At 24.0% G+C, this 18,905-nt stretch overlaps 5 protein-coding genes across 5 annotated transcripts; 3 read left to right on the forward strand and 2 right to left on the reverse strand.

The window, feature by feature from the left end:
• Window positions 1-3,049: 3,049 nt before the first annotated feature.
• On the forward strand, window positions 3,050-3,507 carry MKS88_001540 (uncharacterized protein; the record flags this gene model as incomplete). The annotated part of the gene is made up of 2 exons (XM_067214475.1): window positions 3,050-3,187; window positions 3,385-3,507. 2 exons carry the CDS (start codon window positions 3,050-3,052, stop codon window positions 3,505-3,507), a joined length of 261 nt encoding a protein of 86 aa, XP_067074906.1.
• Window positions 3,508-3,558: 51 nt separating this feature from the next.
• Window positions 3,559-3,849, forward strand: MKS88_001541 (uncharacterized protein; the record flags this gene model as incomplete). The annotated part of the gene is made up of 1 exon (XM_067214476.1): window positions 3,559-3,849. The coding sequence occupies one exon, from the start codon at window positions 3,559-3,561 to the stop codon at window positions 3,847-3,849; it is 291 nt and encodes a 96-aa protein (XP_067074907.1).
• A 1,393-nt stretch (window positions 3,850-5,242) lies between these two features.
• Window positions 5,243-6,603, reverse strand: MKS88_001542 (cysteine-rich protective antigen; the record flags this gene model as incomplete). The annotated part of the gene is made up of 2 exons (XM_067214477.1): window positions 5,243-5,714; window positions 5,999-6,603. 2 exons carry the CDS (start codon window positions 6,601-6,603, stop codon window positions 5,243-5,245), a joined length of 1,077 nt encoding a protein of 358 aa, XP_067074908.1.
• A 3,575-nt stretch (window positions 6,604-10,178) lies between these two features.
• Window positions 10,179-11,410, forward strand: MKS88_001543 (uncharacterized protein; the record flags this gene model as incomplete). The annotated part of the gene is made up of 2 exons (XM_067214478.1): window positions 10,179-10,379; window positions 10,616-11,410. The coding sequence occupies 2 exons, from the start codon at window positions 10,179-10,181 to the stop codon at window positions 11,408-11,410; spliced, it is 996 nt and encodes a 331-aa protein (XP_067074909.1).
• Window positions 11,411-14,195: 2,785 nt separating this feature from the next.
• MKS88_001544 (tryptophan-rich antigen) lies at window positions 14,196-15,444 on the reverse strand (the record flags this gene model as incomplete). Its single annotated transcript, XM_067214479.1, has 2 exons — window positions 14,196-14,987; window positions 15,238-15,444. The coding sequence occupies 2 exons, from the start codon at window positions 15,442-15,444 to the stop codon at window positions 14,196-14,198; spliced, it is 999 nt and encodes a 332-aa protein (XP_067074910.1).
• Window positions 15,445-18,905: the final 3,461 nt, after the last annotated feature.

The following is an 18,905-nucleotide window of genomic DNA, read 5'->3' on the forward strand; positions in this document are numbered from 1 at the left end:
ATTAAAATTTTTATTACTAAAAATTTCTAATTTTAAAGTTTTTATTTGAAAATAAAGATTTTGAAGTGTAGGTTTTTTATATTATCTTTTGTTTGATTTGAAGGAAGTTTTTAAATTGTATTGTTTTATTTTAAAAAAAAAAAAAAAAAAATTTTTTAAAAGTAAAAGATAATAATTTTTTTTTTTTTTTTTGCAATATGTGAATATATATATATAAAGTTTTTTTTTTTTTTTTTTTTTTTACCTTGCTAAAATAAAGCGCGTATATATTATATATATATATATATACAATATATATGTTTGTATCTACGATATATATACAAAAAAATAGTAAATTATGCAATTACCTATAGTTTATAGTTTAAGAAACTTCTAAAAAAAAAAAAAAATGCTATATGATATAATATAAAAAGGGTTAATTACTATTATTAGTTTATATTTTATTGTTTTTTTGCTATAATACAATGTTTAATATGCTTTACTAATATTGCATGTGCAATATTTCGGGAGTAGAAATTAAAATTTCCCTGCTTTTCCCTTGCATAATTGCATTTTTAATTAAATACCGTTAGCTTGAAATTTAGTCTTTTATAAATATTTTATACTAACTATATAATACACTTTTCTTCCTAACATGATTTTGAGTTTTTTAAGTTAGTGCAATATTTAAAAAAAAAAAAAAAAAAAACGTACACGTATTTGTAGGATAAATATGTACGCATATATATAATATATTAAACTCATACTCATATATATATATATATATATATATATTTTATATAATAAAATAGTATGTATTTTGTGTGAAATATGAAAAAACATAAAAAACTCAAAATATTGCAATTATTATATATGGTACATAAATGCATATAATTGTATAACATATGCTAGTAGTATAAATTTTATATCACATGTATATGTATATATATGTATATTATATAACATTATTGTAGTAAATTATTAATAAAAAAAAAAAAAGTAAATTTTTTTACGGTCCCCGAGAAAATTTAAAAAAAAAAATTATAGCACTGCAATTTTTTTATTAATATATTATAATACTACGTACATATGTATTTAAACTGATTTAATAATTTTTTTTTCCTTTTATTTTTGAGGTGGTTGGAAAATAAGAAATTATTATTATAAGAATAAAAAATGTTTTATACTGCATTATGTATAAAGATATATTTTATATGTAAATATTTATTAGTGCACAAATTTCCAATGGATAAAAAGTATCCCACATTTTACGTTGACCAAAAAAAAAAAAAAAATAAATAAATATAAAATAATTTATAAAAGAAAAATACAGAGGGGGGGAAGTAATTAGCGAGTTAATAATACTATTTTTACACCATACATGTATATATATATATATATATGTATATGCATATGCATTTATGTACTTGGTTAAAAGTTGAATTTAAAAAAAAAAAAAAAATAATTTCTATTCATACTTAAAAATTGTACGAATATTAAAAATAGCAACAACCCACTGTTGTGTTGAATCTTGTTCATTTATTTTTGTATTTACAAAGGCTAAGAGGAATTCTTTATAATTAAAAAATATAGAGTAGTTATTGATATATATATTATATATATATATATATATGATGAAAAAAAATAAAATAAAAACACAATATATAATAAAATATAATTAAAAGGAAAAAAATTTAACGGGCGAAATAATAATAACAGTTATGAGGAGCCACAACTTAACAAACTTAAATTTGTTAGCAACAAGGTGAAAAAATATTAATTTTTTTGCTTAATTTATTTTTATAGAAAATCTACGTTGTAATATATATTTATATATATATACATATATGTAATATATTAAGTAGTAGAATTATACTACTAATTTTTAGTTCTTTTTGCGCAGTAAGTTCAACACAAAATAATAGATTACGCCAAATTTTTTCTTCTATCCGAAAATCTTTACGTACAGGAAAGGTTTAATTTTTTTATTTTATTTAAGTAAAAAAAAAAGAAAACACCGCACATGATGTTAGGTATATTATTTTTTATACCGTCGATCGTATATATATATATATATATATGTTATTTACTTTTGTATACTTAATTATGTATGTTGTTGCTTATGATAATCCAACTGAATTCCAGAAGAAAAGCAGCCCTTCTGATGATACAGTTGTAATTAGAAATTTTAAATTACGAAAAAGAATGAGCAGTGTTCATAGATTTTTACTGTTAGGTAATTGTAAGTACAGGAAGTAAATATTATAAAATATATAATTGTTATTTCTATACAGTATATCTTCTTAAAAAATTAGGTATATTGTAAAAGTGTGCATATGAGAACTTGTCATGCGCTACAATAATTAAAAATATGCTTGAAACAATTTTGTTTTTTGTTTTTTTTTAAATTTCAATTTTTGGCAAATTTTAAATGGTTCAAAAGTATATAAACTTGGAAGGGTAACTTTATGGGTAATAATTGCAATTAATTTACCTGCTATTTAATTTTTATTTGCCTTAATTACTGCTATTATAATTATAGTTGTAGTTCATATAATTATAGTTGTAGTTCATATAATTATAGTTGTAGTTCATATAATTATCATTATTTTTTGTATTATTTTATTTTTTTATTTTATTTTTATGCTCTTCCTTAACCAACCACATCATAAGTGTAGCGAATAATTATGACTTGTGTACATGTTACTTATAATATGTGTGTGTTCTGCTTATGTATATATAATATGTACGTACGTGGTTAGCTTTAAATAAACATATGGTATATTATGATATACCCTTAAAAAACAACTTTTTTTTTTCCGTTTTTTCCCGTTTTTTTCTGCTTTTTTCCGTTTTTTCCCTTTTTTTCCTTTTTGGTTCAGTTTTATTGTAATTTTATTTTTCATTACGCATTATAGCACTTTCTATACGTGTTCAATTTTTCACTTCTATTTCTAATTCTTTTTGTGAATTAAGAGGGGTGCTCTTTGTGTTATAAGCGAACGCGCTGTATCTATTAGGAGAACATTATTAACGTAAAAATAATTTGGCTTCTAATTAGTGCAAAAAAATGGCAATACAACAGGGCTTGAAACGTGGGTTATTTTCAACTGCTGCATCAGGGTTAAGTAATCATTTACATAGAAATGGTATTATTAATATAAACTCAGGGGATTATAAACTAATTATTGTTTTGATGCTTGTTACGGTATACTTCATAATGTATGTTATACCTTTCATATTGCTGCTTCAGGTAATGTACCAATCTTTTAGTAATTATACCCTCAGTTTTTAACTACTTATAGTTACTTGTGTATATGTATTTAATTTTGCTGATTTGTTTAATTGTTTATACGTATTTAAGTAAATATTTGTATTTAACATTTTTTTCTTTTTTTCTGAAAGTCTCAAAGAAGAAGGGGAATGGATAATGACCACATAAATAGGGCTGGTAATAACAACAATGAGGATTCATCATCTGATTCGGGTTATAAGACAGATTCAGAAGATAAGGAAAAAGGAAACTAGTAAATAGGGAAAAGGTGTAATGATTTGTTGAAGAGTATTAGTAATGATTTGATGAAGAGTATTAGTAATGATTTAATGAAGAGTATTAGTAATGATTTGATGAAGAGTATTAGTAATGATTTGATGAAGAGTATTAGTAATGATTTGATGAAGAGTATTAGTAATGATTTGATGAAGAGTATTAGTAATGATTTGATGAAGAGTATTAGTAATGATTTGATGAAGAGTATTAGTAATGATTTGATGAAGAGTATTAGTAATGATTTGATGAAGAGTATTAGTAATAATTTGATGAAGAGTATACTTGTCTTAATACGTTATTTTAAAATTGGTATATTATAATGCCCTTATAGTGTATTTTAAAAGGGCTTAATATTGTGAGTCCCTTTTTTTTTGAACCCATTCGCACTTGTAACGGATACACATAAATTCGTTTCGTTGTATATGTATTATGTATGTTTGTGCATATATATATTTGGGCATATGTATGTTGGCATGGCTGTTTGTATGTTTTTATGCGGACGCTTTTTTGTTTAGTGGGTTTTTTAGAAAAGGCTTTATATTATCCATTTGATTCCTCATAGCGCATTTAATATATGGGCTGTTTCTACAAATATAATTTTAAAATTAGTAGTTTTTTTTTAAAAGCTTATTTACTTTTTTTGTTATGTTCGTTTAATTTTAATTAATTTTGATTTATTTAATTGCAGATTATTTTGATTTATTTTAATTTTAATTAATCTAGTTTAGTTAATTTAGTTTAGTAAATTCAGTTTAGTTAATTCAGTTTAGTTAATTCAGTTTAGTTAATTTAATTAATTTAGCTAATTTAGTTCATTTAGTTCATTTTAATATATTTTAATTAATTTCAATTTATTTAGTTAATTTTAGTTAATTTTAATTATTTTTAATTTATATAATTTAATTTTCTTTTTTTTTTAAGTCATACATTATGATGAGGAAACAACGTTGTATACTAGTACTACAAAATTATGAGAAACAGAGATAACAAAAAAAAAAAAAAAATAAAATAAAATAAAAAATAAAAAATAAAAAAAGAGCATAAAAAAAAAAAAAATGGTTAAAATGAGGATTAAAAATAAACGAAATGATTGTTGTAGGAATAAAAATTTCTTATAATTTAAGATGATGCATATCTAAGACAAAGGCTATAAATGTGTAGACTATAAACATCCTTTTCCTTCATTAAGGTTGTCAATGAATTGTTCATGCTCTTTTAGAGGAATCATTTTATTATGTATACTAAAAATTTTACAAGTAAACTGCTTAAGATAAGATTAAACAGGAATATAAAGAAGCACTTGTAATACAGGAAAAGCTCTTATGTGTATTTTCGTACGGTTATATATAAGATATTGGTCAAGTGCACAATATAGTTTTATGAGGAATGAAATTGTAGCTTCAAATGGGAGTTTACTAATTGCGAAATTGCAAAGAGGAAAAACATATACATACTCTATGTATGCAAGTGTGTATATGTATGTATTTAAGTATGTATATATGCATGTAAGTATGCATATATGTATATACGTACATCCTCATGGGGCGCATTCGATCATTTCTTAAGTGGATGTTGTAGTGATTATAAAAGGGTGAGTCTGCACAAAATTATACTTCCTTTTTTTTTTTTTTTTTTACTGTACTGTTTTCTACATATTGTCAATTTTTCTCTATTTAAAAAAAATAAAAAGAATTATTAACATAACAGTTTTACTTAGTCATACTGTGTATAGTGAATTGAGTGCATATTTTGTAATCCATGCCCGTTATAATAAGTAAAAAAAAATGTAGATTCATCTTCTTTTATGATGGAACTGTTATAGCATTTATGATCATTATATATATGTTTTGGGGAGCCTATCATAATTGCATTTTCTTTCGTATAATACAAATAACATAAATCTAAATAATCTTTATCTATATAATTAGTCAAGTAATGATCACTCAACTTTGTAATATTTTGTAATAATTTATTTTCTTTAAAAAGATTAACATCATTACAATTGAATGATATATTCGTCCCATTATCAACAGAACAAGCTATATATTGTCCACCCGTACTCTTAGTACTAATATTTACTCCTGTGTAAAAATAAAAGCCTAACTCGTCGTTGAATATGTGAGGTGTTAGGGCAAAAAATGGGTTGTCCGCTTGAAATCCGGAATAGTTGATTTTAATTTGTGTTCTACAAATTACATTAAAGGGAGCATATAATTATATGCATTTGGAAGTATGTATATGTGAGCATTCATGTATTAGTGCATTGATATATTCGTGCATTGGTATATTCGTGCATTGGTATATTCGTGCATTGGCATATTCGTGCATTGGTGCATGTATTTAAGTATGTATATAAGAACATACATACATATATATGCACGTATTATGCACGTGCAACAAAAGAAAACAGAGCTAAAACTATGCAAAAGGAACTATCTTCTATATACCCGAATTTTTGTTTATGCATACCTCCAATTTCTTCCATCATCATCACTGGCAGTGCAAGATGCCAAGTGATCTTCGTTTTTATTGTTTTTTAATTGATTAGAATGTGTACCACAAATTAATAAATAAGTTTTATTAGAAATTTTTAAAGGAGCGGATGAATAAGATGAATAGTTTTTATTATTAAAAATATCATTATCTATGACTACATTTTTTTTTGTAAATGTAGTCCCATCTTGGCTACTCCAACGGTAACAATCCTTAGTATTAGTTTTGTCATTGTTTATATATTCGCAAATTATAAGTATAATTTGATTATCATCCACAAAATTAAAAATAGATACAGGTTTAATTTTATAAAATTTTCCTAATAATTCTGATTGTGATATCCATCTATTGTTTTCTTTTTTCTGTATATATACATGTGATTCTGTATTTTTTATATCATGTTCAACGCAATATTTATATAACTCCTTTTTAAATGCAAAATGAACATCCTGTGAACACTGTGTGGTATTATTTAAACTGGACGTTTCATCATTTATAAGAATGATGTTCTTGTTTTTTCTTTCACTACAGAGATAAACTACAATATGCAGGAGGAATAATGCTATTCTTAGTAAAATCATAATGCTGAGTGGGGGTAGCAGCAGCAAAGAAAAGCGCTTGCTGTTGGTTTCAGTATGTATGGGGTTGTAGTATGTAAGAGGTTGATGTGTATATGTGGTTGATGTGTATACGTGGTTGATGTGTATACGTGGTTGATGTGTATATGTGGTTGATGTGTATATGTGGTTGATGTGTATATGTGGTTGATGTGTATATGTGGTTGATGTGTATATGTGGTTGATGTGTATACGTGGTTGATGTGTATATGTGGTTGATGTGTATATGTGGTTGATGTGTATATGTGGTTGATGTGTATACGTGGTTGATGTGTATATGTGGTTGATGTGTATACGTGGTTGATGTGTATATGTGGTTGATGTGTATATGTGGTTGATGTGTATATGTGGTTGATGTGTATATGTGGTTGATGTGTATATGTGGTTGAAGTACGTGTATGGTTGAAGTACGTGTATGGTTGAAGTACGTGTATGGTTGAAGTACGTGTATGGTTTGAAGTACTTATGCGAGTGTGTTAATACATATGTGCGTACTTACATATTTGTGATTGTACTATGAAACCAATACAATAAGAGATATGAAAGGTAGCCTAAGTTTCATGAAAGACTTTTATTTATCGTGATAAAAGGAATAAGTACTTCAAGAGAAGGAAAAAATCATTTAAAATGGATATTTCAGTTAAAAGAAAAAAGTGTCAATGGGTATAATGATCTACACAACGGAAGAGCAAAAAAAAAAAAAAAAAAAACATATCTATCTATCTATATATATATATATATATATATATATATGCAGAATAATTTTTACTGAAAAATTCAGGTGTAAAACGGATAATACTTCGTACGTTTTAGGGACAGTTAAAATATACTTGGTATAGTAAATGTAATGTTAATTAAAAAAAAAAAAAAAAGTACACCTATATATATATGTGTATATGTAAACAAGGAAAAAAGGCTATTCATGGATATTAAAATTTGTTATTATTGCGGAAGAAAAAATTCTTTTAGCTCAAAAATGTAACAGCCCTTTTATTAATTGGTATTAAATAGTAGTGGTCTATAAAAAAATAATTAGAATTACTCTAAAAAAATATTTTTTTTTTTTTTTTTGTTTTTCCCCTTAATTTGTTTGAATTTGTTGACTATTTATCCTGCAAAAAGATTTAAAAAAAAAAAACTCTGCGTAAAAATATGAGGTTAAAATATTTTAAAAATATGTGTAATTCAAAATTTTCTTTTTTACACATTCGAATTAGCTGATAAGAATTTTACTATGAAAAGGAAACAGGAGAATTAATCAAAAAAGAGAAAATAGAATAGTTCCTTATTTATTTTATTTTTAATTTATTATTATTATTTTTATATTTATGAACAATAGTTCATTTAATTTTTCGTAATAATTTCCTTTTAATTTAATAATTTTTTAAACAAAATTTTGTACTAGTACATTATTTTGTACGCTTATAAAACCGCGTATAAAAAGCAGTTAAATCAATATAAGTTTACATCATGTAAAGGGTTAATATTATATGTTTGTACTACACATTAAAACAATAGCGAAAATAGGATTATTAGGGAGAGGTGGCTGGAAAAAAGTAGAATAATTTTTTTCTTTGATTTTTTAATAATTATATTTGATGTACTTTTTTTTTTTTATATGTTAATTTTTAAATGAGAAAATATGAAATAGAGAACTAATCTATTTTTACACATGTGAAATTTATTCTTTTAAATTGTGTAGTGGTGTTTGTTTGATGAAGAGTTTTTCCTATTTGAACATATATATGGGTATTTCCCGCGGGTTTGGCGTGTTTAACCTTTTATACAAGTATGCATATGTACAGATATGTACATATATGTATATGTATGTATATGTATGTATATGTATGTATATGGATGTGTATGTATGTATATGTATGTATATGTATGTCTATGTATGTACGTATGTGCATATATATATGTATGTTTATGAAGGCAAATTAACCCAATTTAAGGAGTCGTATTGTATTATTGAAAACATTTTACAAAATAAAAAATGAACGAGAAAAATTTACACGGATAATTATTTTTTTAAAAATGGACTTTTACAAATATGGGATATTTCAGGTGTTTTAAAATTAAAGAAAATGGAAGGCTGTTAGTTTTTAGTGATATATACATACATGCATCTCCCTACCCAAACACACACCTATGTGTATACATATGTAGACTTAACGCTATTTTATATATTCTCATGTTTAATTATTATAAATTTTTATATCACTATAGAAGGTTTACCATATATTTATCCTTTTATTCATAAAAGCGAAATAATTTATTATATGTCCATTCATTAAAATGAAATACTGTAAAGTATATGGAACTTGTTTTTTTATTCTTATGCAGAAAAAAAAAAGAATAGAAGAAAAAAAAAAAAACAAAATTACCGTACAGTATAGTGCAATACAATGTAATACAATATAATATAATATAATACAATATAATACAATATAATATGAAATACTATGTAAAAGATTTTGCTTTATAATATTATATAATACAAAGGCTTACATTTACCGATTAGTTACAACTCTGAAATTATGATTAATGGCTTGAATAGCAGTAAAAAAAAAAAAAAAAAAAAAAAAAAAAAAGAAAAGAAATAGTCATGTTGTGTATTGGCTTATTTTAGATATGAAGCAAGCAGAAGTAAGGATGTTTCATTTTTTTTTTTTTTAATTTTTATTGATATGTATATATATATGTATATATGTATTTATGCGAGTATAGGAAAAAACAATAACAAAAAAAAATAAAATATAATTAAATTATATTAAATTAAATTTTCTACTTCACAAGGGAGTGTTACTTTTTTCCTGTTTAAGTAAGATATTTTCGTTGTACCTACTACAATATTTCTCTGAATGGTAAATAGTATATTGTTTTGGTAGCAATACTCAAATTTAATTTTCATGATACATTTTGGTGTTATATATATATACGTGTTGTATTGCATTAGGGCTTAATTTTTCTTTTTTTCTATTATTTTTCTATAATTTTTCTACTAATTTTCTATAATTTTTCTACTATTTTTCTATAATTTTTCTACTAATTTTCTATAATTTTTCTACTAATTTTCTATAATTTTTCTACTAATTTTCTATAATTTTTCTACTAATTTTCTATAATTTTTCTACTAATTTTCTATAATTTTTCTACTAATTTTCTATAATTTTTCTACTAATTTTCTATAATTTATCTACTAATTTTCTATTATTTTTTTTTTTTTTTCGTTTTTTTGTTGTTCTTTATGTTGTGCTATTTGTTCTTTTTGATGACTATTTTTTTTTTTTTTATCTTTTTTTTTCTGAAGTATATATATTTTTTGTCAAATTTTTTTTTCTTTTTTTTTTTTTTGTAAATAAGAATATTAATTATATATGAAAGAGGTGCTTCTTTTTTTGTACTTTTTTTTTTTTTTTTTTTTTATACTAAAAATTAATACTTATGTAAGATTAGGCCTACTACACAATTTCGTCAATTTCGTAATAACACTTAGATTTGTTCTAAATAATAATAGTTAAAAAAAAAAAAAAATTATGGAATATAGCAGCAGTGAGTTTTCTGATGCAGATTCATGCATTTATTCATCGGTAAAAACATTAGATAGGGAACGGTGTAATAACATCATTTCTCCTTTTTTATATAGAAAACCAAAAAAAAAGAGGGGTATTAAAAATGCTTTATCTAAATTATTTACGGCATCTTTGTTATCCAATTCGTTATACCCAACGCCAAGTGTGAGAAGAAAAATAAAAATATAAGAGGGATGTGCATGCGTTTATATATAGATGCATATATGCTTATTTACGCAATTGTATTTATTGAAATATCGACTTTTTGGAAGAAAGTCCATATGTATGTATTATCTACATATTATATACGTATATATATATATAAGTACGCCTATGCATATGAAGGTTTGTATTTATGTAAGAATGCACATGCGTATGTATGTGTATATCTTTTGCTGTAGGGACAAGAAATAACGGCAGGCAATAGAATATTTGATACCAAATTACGCATTAGTCGTCGTGATAAAATACAAATGGATGGAAATTATAGAAACATAGTAGATCGTTTGAAAAAGGAAAAGGAAATTAATGAACTAAGTGATAACTGTAGTGATACAGCAGAAACGTCATCCTATACTTCAGGGGAAAACGAATATGATAGTGTTAATAGCTTCGGTGATAGTTTGGATGAGAGTGTTGATGATGAGTCGATGGAATTCCAAATGGAGGATATAAAGATATTGAAAGATAACAAAATAATAGAAGACCATGAAATTCCATATAGTTGTAAAGCATCAGATTTTAATTATAATATATCTGAAGAAGATTTAGATGATATATTGAATCATTTAATTGATCCTTTAAAGTATAGACAGATGTTTGTTTTATTTAATTATGTTCATAATATTCAAAGAAATAAGTGTCTTCAAATGCAAGATATTTTAAAAAAGTATTGTGAATATTTGGGAAAAGAGAAAAATTTACCTGATGAAATAATTAATAAAATATGGGCAAAAAATTGTTCATACATGATAAGTGAAATATTGAAAAAGGACTTTGCTGATTTTAATTCTTTAAATGGGATGTTAAAACTTGGATCAGTTCAACGTTATGAATTTGCTAACTTTTTAAATGATACAAAATTATCCTGGGAAACATTTACACGAGAAATGGACAATAAATTGATGGAAATGATATATATCGATATAGAACGTGGGTCCATTGAGGGGGATGACTTAATGAAATCCGACTCCTAATACATTCAGTTCTACTGTTTTTTAGAAATGATCCACTAAAGGGGGTATCAAGACGGGTGAGGGAGTGTGCACAAGCATAATACACAAAATATAGCTAATATGCATATATGTTCATATGTATGCTTGTGGGTAATTTTTGCTGATAATATATGCTATATATATATATATATATATATAATATATATATATATATATATATATATATATATATGCACGCGTAAGGCCCCTTTCATTCGGTTAGTGTCCGTTTGTTAGTTCAGTCACTCGTTCGGTCCCTCGTCCAGTCATCCGCCCAGCCATTCATGGATTTTTTATTTTTTCCATCTTTCATGTAATAAACTCCTTTATGTAAATTACCCTCAAATATAATTCTGAACCTTTTTTATTATTAAACCTACCTTAGGATATACTTTTCCTGCCTTATTATATTTAGACTTGCCGTAATATATATATATATATATATGTAAAGATTATTTCCGTGTGATAAAACGTATTTCCATAGGAGTAAACTTCTTCCTAACGTTTAACAATGTCAACATTTTACCAAAATTACATAAATACTTCGATAATTTCTGCAACAAAAGAGAGACCTCCAAGATGTAGATTTAATTTTATATGTCCTCCTGAATGGCCGATTTGTTATTTATGGTACACGTGATAACTGTTTTTACTTCAACTAGTAGGGTTTTCATTTTTTTGAGATATCCAATTTTTAGTGAAACGTACTTGTACATTAAGCTTGAAGAGTGCATTTACGCCCTTGTGTACACATACATGAATAGGCAAATGCACAAACATGCGAACACGCGCAAACACGCAAAAATGCAAACACACGAATATATATATATATATATATATATATATATATATATGCGTTAAGCAAACTTTATATGGCATTTGTTTCTTTTCATGAACACAATAATAAGCGGTCATTATTCGTTCTTGTCTCCTATTTTTAAGAACGATTCAGTGGTATAAAAAAAGTGGGAAGCAGGAGCCCTATATTTTTACTGAAATAATTTTGTGCAAAAGGATTTCATTATATTCTTTAGTGATTATCGAAAGGAAAAACTTACGGAAGTACATTTTTTTTTTTTTTTTTTTTTTTTTTGCAGAATGGTAAAAAGGAAATTATCAAAACGTTAGAACAACATACATAAATATATATATGCACAAGTGACAAGGTGGGAATGAAAGAAAACTCCAACTGACACTTTTACTTACGAATAATGACCATATTGGTACAAAATATATTTGGTAAAAAAATTCTGAACCGTTAACACAATTATTTATTTATAAGAGAGGGGAGAAATAGCTACAAGATAAAACTTATTTATCATTTGACAAAACTAAAATGATAGTTACATAAAACTATAGCGAGCAATAGACTAAAGGTGCAATTTTTATAAATACTGCATGCATATATGTCTACACGATTAATTTTTTTTTTTTGTTATTATTTTTTATTTTATGTAACAATAAGAGGAAGGAGGGTTTTGCTGAAATGTCTAGAAGGAAGCTAACATAAAGGGATCACTCACATATTAGGTAATTACTTCAAAATTATATCCGTAAATTATTTTGTTTTCGTAATTATATTGTATATATTCATATACACATATGTACATTATAAGTATATAATGTTAAAGTTAAAAGTGCATACGGGGGGTGGGGGACACAACAAGGTTATAACGTCTATACATATACTTATATATATAGTTACATCAATACAATTTTCTTAATTTGCAAAATGTGCGCAGCGCTTGTATCGTTGTAATTGGTGTATATTTAAATAATGCAGCTGATATACTTGTTATTTTTAAAAAATCCATGTTAGAATATTAAAGGACGTATATGTTGTCTGTATTGTTTTTACGTGTATATGTAATGTAGGAGCGTACGTATATATATATATATATATATATATATAAATTAATATGACGATATTTTATTAGGGAGTTTTATTCAAAAGGTATAACTTTTCATAATTAAAGCTTATAATGATAATCAAAAACAAAATAATAATATAAACTATATGACAAAAAAAAAAAAAGTATTACTTTAATAGTAATAAATCATTTTATATATCTATCTGTATCTATCTATATCTATCTATATATATCTATATATATCTATATCTATCTATATATATCTATATATATCTATATCTATCTATATATATCTATATATATCTATATATATATATGAGTGCACAAAACAAAATCTACGATGTTAGTAGATATATAAAACATACGTATACACATAAAAAATGCAAAACTTTAAAAGAAATAGAATAGAGTCTTATATTTTATGAACAAATATAAGGAACATATTTCTTTTAAAATACATTTAACATATAAAATATATTATTTTGCTTTGTTATGTTTTGTTTTCACCTAAAAGGATAATTACATTGGGGGCTTCTTTTTTAGGTTCCATTGCTTTTTTGCTTCAATATTTTTTTCTTTTTTTTTTTTTTAGACCCATTTAATTCCTCCTTCAGCATGTAACGCAAACAACAATTATGCAGTAAAGGAGGACTTTCTAAATATGGGTAATTTAAAATATTTAATTAGACAAATGAATATATTTGCGCAGGTATATATATATATATATATATATATATATACATATACATTGCTGCTCCTTAAAATATTCGTGCGCCCTTACTGGATGGCACGCAAACAGTAACAATTATACGATGGCGTGGAGAAATAAATAAAAAAAAAAAAAAAAAAAAAAAAAAGAAAGAAAGGAATTTTTTGAATTATCTTTTCATCATTATTTACTTATACGTTACATACTTTGCTCGAGAAAAATGGTGGTTTCTCTCTTTAACCCATATAAACCATTGTTTTTCTCTTATCCATGAATTAATAAAAGACTCCATCCATAGGTTAAACATAATTTGTTTATCATTTTTCCATTTAGACCAATTATTAGATCTATTTTCTCTAATATACTGTTCTTTATTCATAACCCAACTATTCCACTGAACCATTTCTTTATTAAGTCTTTCTCTCCAATTTAGCCAATTAGCTCTATCTTGTAAATTTACTGATCTGGCCCAACTTTCTTCCCATTTCGACCAGTATTTATCTTCTTCACATTTCCAGTCAGTCATAATCCACGTAACAATTCTTTGATTTTTCCACTTTAGCCATTCTTTGACACTCCATACATCTAAATATGATTCATTGTCATTAATCCAGTTTTTCCAATCTTTTTCCATTAACTCTTTTCCTTCTGTTGTCATCCATTCTTTCCATTCATTTTCATCTAATGTTAAAGATTTTTTCAAAATATCTGATTTTATATTTTCTAAATTTTCATGATAATGCATCCATTTTGATTCCATAAATTTTATAAAGTCATTCCAATCCTTTTCCTTTCCAACTAGCCATTTCATCTTTTCGTTTTCTATGGTATTATAAAATTCATTCCATTCTACTTCAATATTCCCTAGCCATTTGTTCCACTCATTGTCCTTCCACTCTTCTGTTTTACCTAAGAGTCCTGGGTGAAATTCTATGGCTGGGGGCATATTATAATGAAGGCTTTGGGTCATTGGGGGTGGCTAAAAGGGGTAAAAGCACAAATGCATATTACGTAAACATATACAACATAACATAATGGGCACATGGTAAAACGTACAACACGTACATGCGTAATTGCGTAACTGGGGAATTACGTAAATGCGTAAATATGTACACGCATAAGCACATAGAAATTCACAAAATACATAAGATTAGTACAAATTGGTAAGGGGGGAGATGTAACTATCCCCTCATATTCAATTTTTATGTATATATAATGTATGCATATACCTGCGTAACTCTACTAAGCAACACGGAGGTTGAAGAAAATAGATACATAATGGCCGAAAAAATGGACGTAAGAACATTCATGGCCGGATTATTCTGATGCGCCATTCGTTGATAATCCATGGGCATTGTCCTTGGTGCCGGTCGAAAATTAGTATTGGTATTTTGTGTGGGTACATAATCATATACTTGTCTATAATATGGATCCATTTTTTTTTTTGTTTTGTTTTTTTAAAATAAAAAAATTATACAAAATGGAATGAACACGTTGCTGGAAAAAGAAGAATCTTACGGTTTAAGATGTACTACACTATGTACACATAACACATAAATGTTCATAGTATATATATATTGTATACTATGTGTGCATATAAATATATGAATTATGGATTGATTATTCCATGTATAACTATTAGTGAATTCTATGTGTCCCTAATTTTATTTGAAAAGGGTAAAAAAAAAAGTCAACAAAAAAATACTACAGTTTTAGTTAAAGGAAAATAAAAAAAAGAAAAAGAAAAAAAGAAAAGGTGCACATAAAACTAATATTATAGGTAAATATTTACATCTTATGTGCTTAAAAAAAAAATGAAAAAAAAAAATTATAACAAAATTTTGTTAATTGTATATATATGCATAATACGTATGTATATATAAATATTCAAAATATACAAACATGTGTATATATGTATAATATTTAGATATGACAAAGTTTAAGATAAGAAATAAAGTAACTGCAGTCTTTAGAAATTAATTTTACGGAATCGTTAAATTAATCAAAACTTTTGTTTTAGTGGTATATAAGCTATGCATATGTATATGTATGCACATAGTTTACATTAAATTTTGAGATGATGTACATATATAAATATTATATATATATATATATTTACATATGTCCAAACGAGCTTTTTTCCTTTAACATGTATATGTGAATATATCTGTAACTGTTAAACTCATAAATGCTTTGAATTTTAGAATTTAATAATATGAAGAATAATAATAAAAGAGAAAATTAAGAAAGAGACTCAAGAAAAAATATAAACTATTTTTTATATACATGAACATATTATATATAAATTAATAAATAAATAAATAAATATATATATATATATATATTAAATTTTACTAAGATTTATAAATAACATATATATTTTATATAAGTATGTTCAAATGTAATTTATCAGAGCTTTTTTGCTCTTTTTTAATATATTTAACTGGCAATAACAACAATTATATTATTAATTCAATGAAGTATATTCATTATAAATATACAATTAGATATCTATTTTTTTAGCGTAATAATAATGCTACTTCTAATATCTTTTCGACAAAATAAAAAAAATTAAAATTTTTATATGTTAAATATTTTTAACCATTGATAATATTTACGCTATATTCAAATAAAATACAATACGTTAAAATGTTAAAAAAAAAAAATAAAATAAACAATATTAAAAAGAATGGTAAATACTTTTATATATGTTTATATATATACATTTATATATTGTTACGATTATTTTTTTTAATTCTTAGAATGAAATATATTTTGAAGTAAAATCTGCTAAAATTTTGGACAATAAAAATCTTAAAAATTGGTATCAATTATTTTATATATTATTATACAAAAAAGGAATCTAGAATTTTGGAGATATATATATATATATATATATATATATACATATTTTATTACGTATATTATATACATTATCATATCTTGTTGAATATAATATTTCATTCAAAAAATTATCGTGCTTGTATTTTTCCCTTTGGGCATACCTTCGAAGGTAAAATAAACAACTAAATTTTAAGATTATGTATAAATATATATATATATATATATATATGTATAATATATATGCTGTATATATTTATGTATATATATGTAAAACAACCATGTATATTTTTGTTAGTTATTTAATGCACTGTATTGTCATCATATTATGTATTTTGTTGCTCTATGCTCTAAATTGAAGGTATTTATGTTTTTACTAGTTGAGTTATGTTAAAAATAATAATCATATTTTTAATAATTTATTTTTTCTGTAAAAAAAAAAAAATATATAAAATATATAGCTTAACCATAGCATAATAACATCATTATCTTAAATAAAGCCCTAAACAATTTGGCATGCAAATATAGAACAAATTTTTGGCATGTTCTGATATATTTATAAATTTAATATTTTATTATATTAAAAATGAGTTCAAAAGAGAAAAAAAAAGAAATAAGATACTTTTAATGATTTTTGTATTTTGTTTTTTATTACACAATTATATATATAATTATTAATATTATTATAAATAATAAAAATATATATAAAATGTTCGAAAAAGAAACTCAAATTTTTTACTTTTATGTGGTTACATGATAAGAATTGCTGTTAATCAAATATTTATTTTTTAAGAATAACTATGAACATTTTCGTTAATTTTGTATTATTAGTAAATAAATAAAGAAATAAACAAATAAATAAACAAATAAATAAACAAATAACTAAACAAATAACTAAACAAATAACTAAACAAATAACTAAACAAATAACTAAACAAATAAATAAACAAATAAATAAACAAATAAATAAACAAATAAATAAATAAATAAATAAATATATATATATATATACATATATCTAAAATTTATTGTGTACTACATACATATTTGTATTAGTAAAGATGAATAGGAGCTGTTCATGTATGTGAAATGGATATACCAATTGGAAACATAAAACGACACAGTAATATTTAAAAGAAATAATATTTATATATAAAAAAGATGGCATTAATTCATATTAAGGAATAAGGAAATATAAAAAAAATGAAATGATTATTAAAACAAAAAAAAAAAAAATAAAATATAAATACAATTACAAATACAATTACAAATACAGTTACAAATACAATTATAAATACAATTATAAATACAAATACAAACGTTGTATAAGTATTGAATTATGTTTAAAACAATATATGAAAAAGTTCATATATTAGAAAGTTTAATAATAATAAATATTTTCTGTTAGAGCGGATTAGATATATATTAAAAAATAAAGAGGAACATATTTTATAGAAAAAACGATAAATACATAAATGGGTGGTATGTATAGAAATGCAGTTTTGGCTTGCATATAATTAATTTAGGATTCTGTCTTATAATAAAATGTATCAAAATATGATTATTAAAAAATAAAAAAAAAGAAAAGAAATTAATAGTTAAATATATATTTAAATTAATAGTTAAATATATATTTAAATTAATAGTTAAATAAATAGATAATTGGTATCACACACAAATGAAGTTATATGTTAAAAAAAATAAAAGAGAGGGGCACAAGATTACTTAACAAATGTGCTAACCTGTATACACATATGATACAAATGTACCGTATGCATACATATAAACAATATATAAAATTATTTAGTTCAATTGGTACCATTCTTAGGATTGCTATTCTTTTTTAGTAGTTGCTGTCTTATATTCATTTAAAAATATATTTGAATTCAAATATAAAAAATTTTGTAGTAAGGGAAAATATTTCCTTATGGTAATTTTATAATAATATGTCAATGCAAATTATACTATTTATTTATCATATTAAATTTATGGTTTTATTAATAACATATTATAAAGACATATATTGGAAAGTTTACAAATTGACAGAAGGTTTCTG

This window comes from Plasmodium brasilianum, chromosome 5 (assembly GCF_023973825.1).
Source record: "Plasmodium brasilianum strain Bolivian I chromosome 5, whole genome shotgun sequence".
Lineage (NCBI taxonomy): Eukaryota > Apicomplexa > Aconoidasida > Haemosporida > Plasmodiidae > Plasmodium > Plasmodium brasilianum.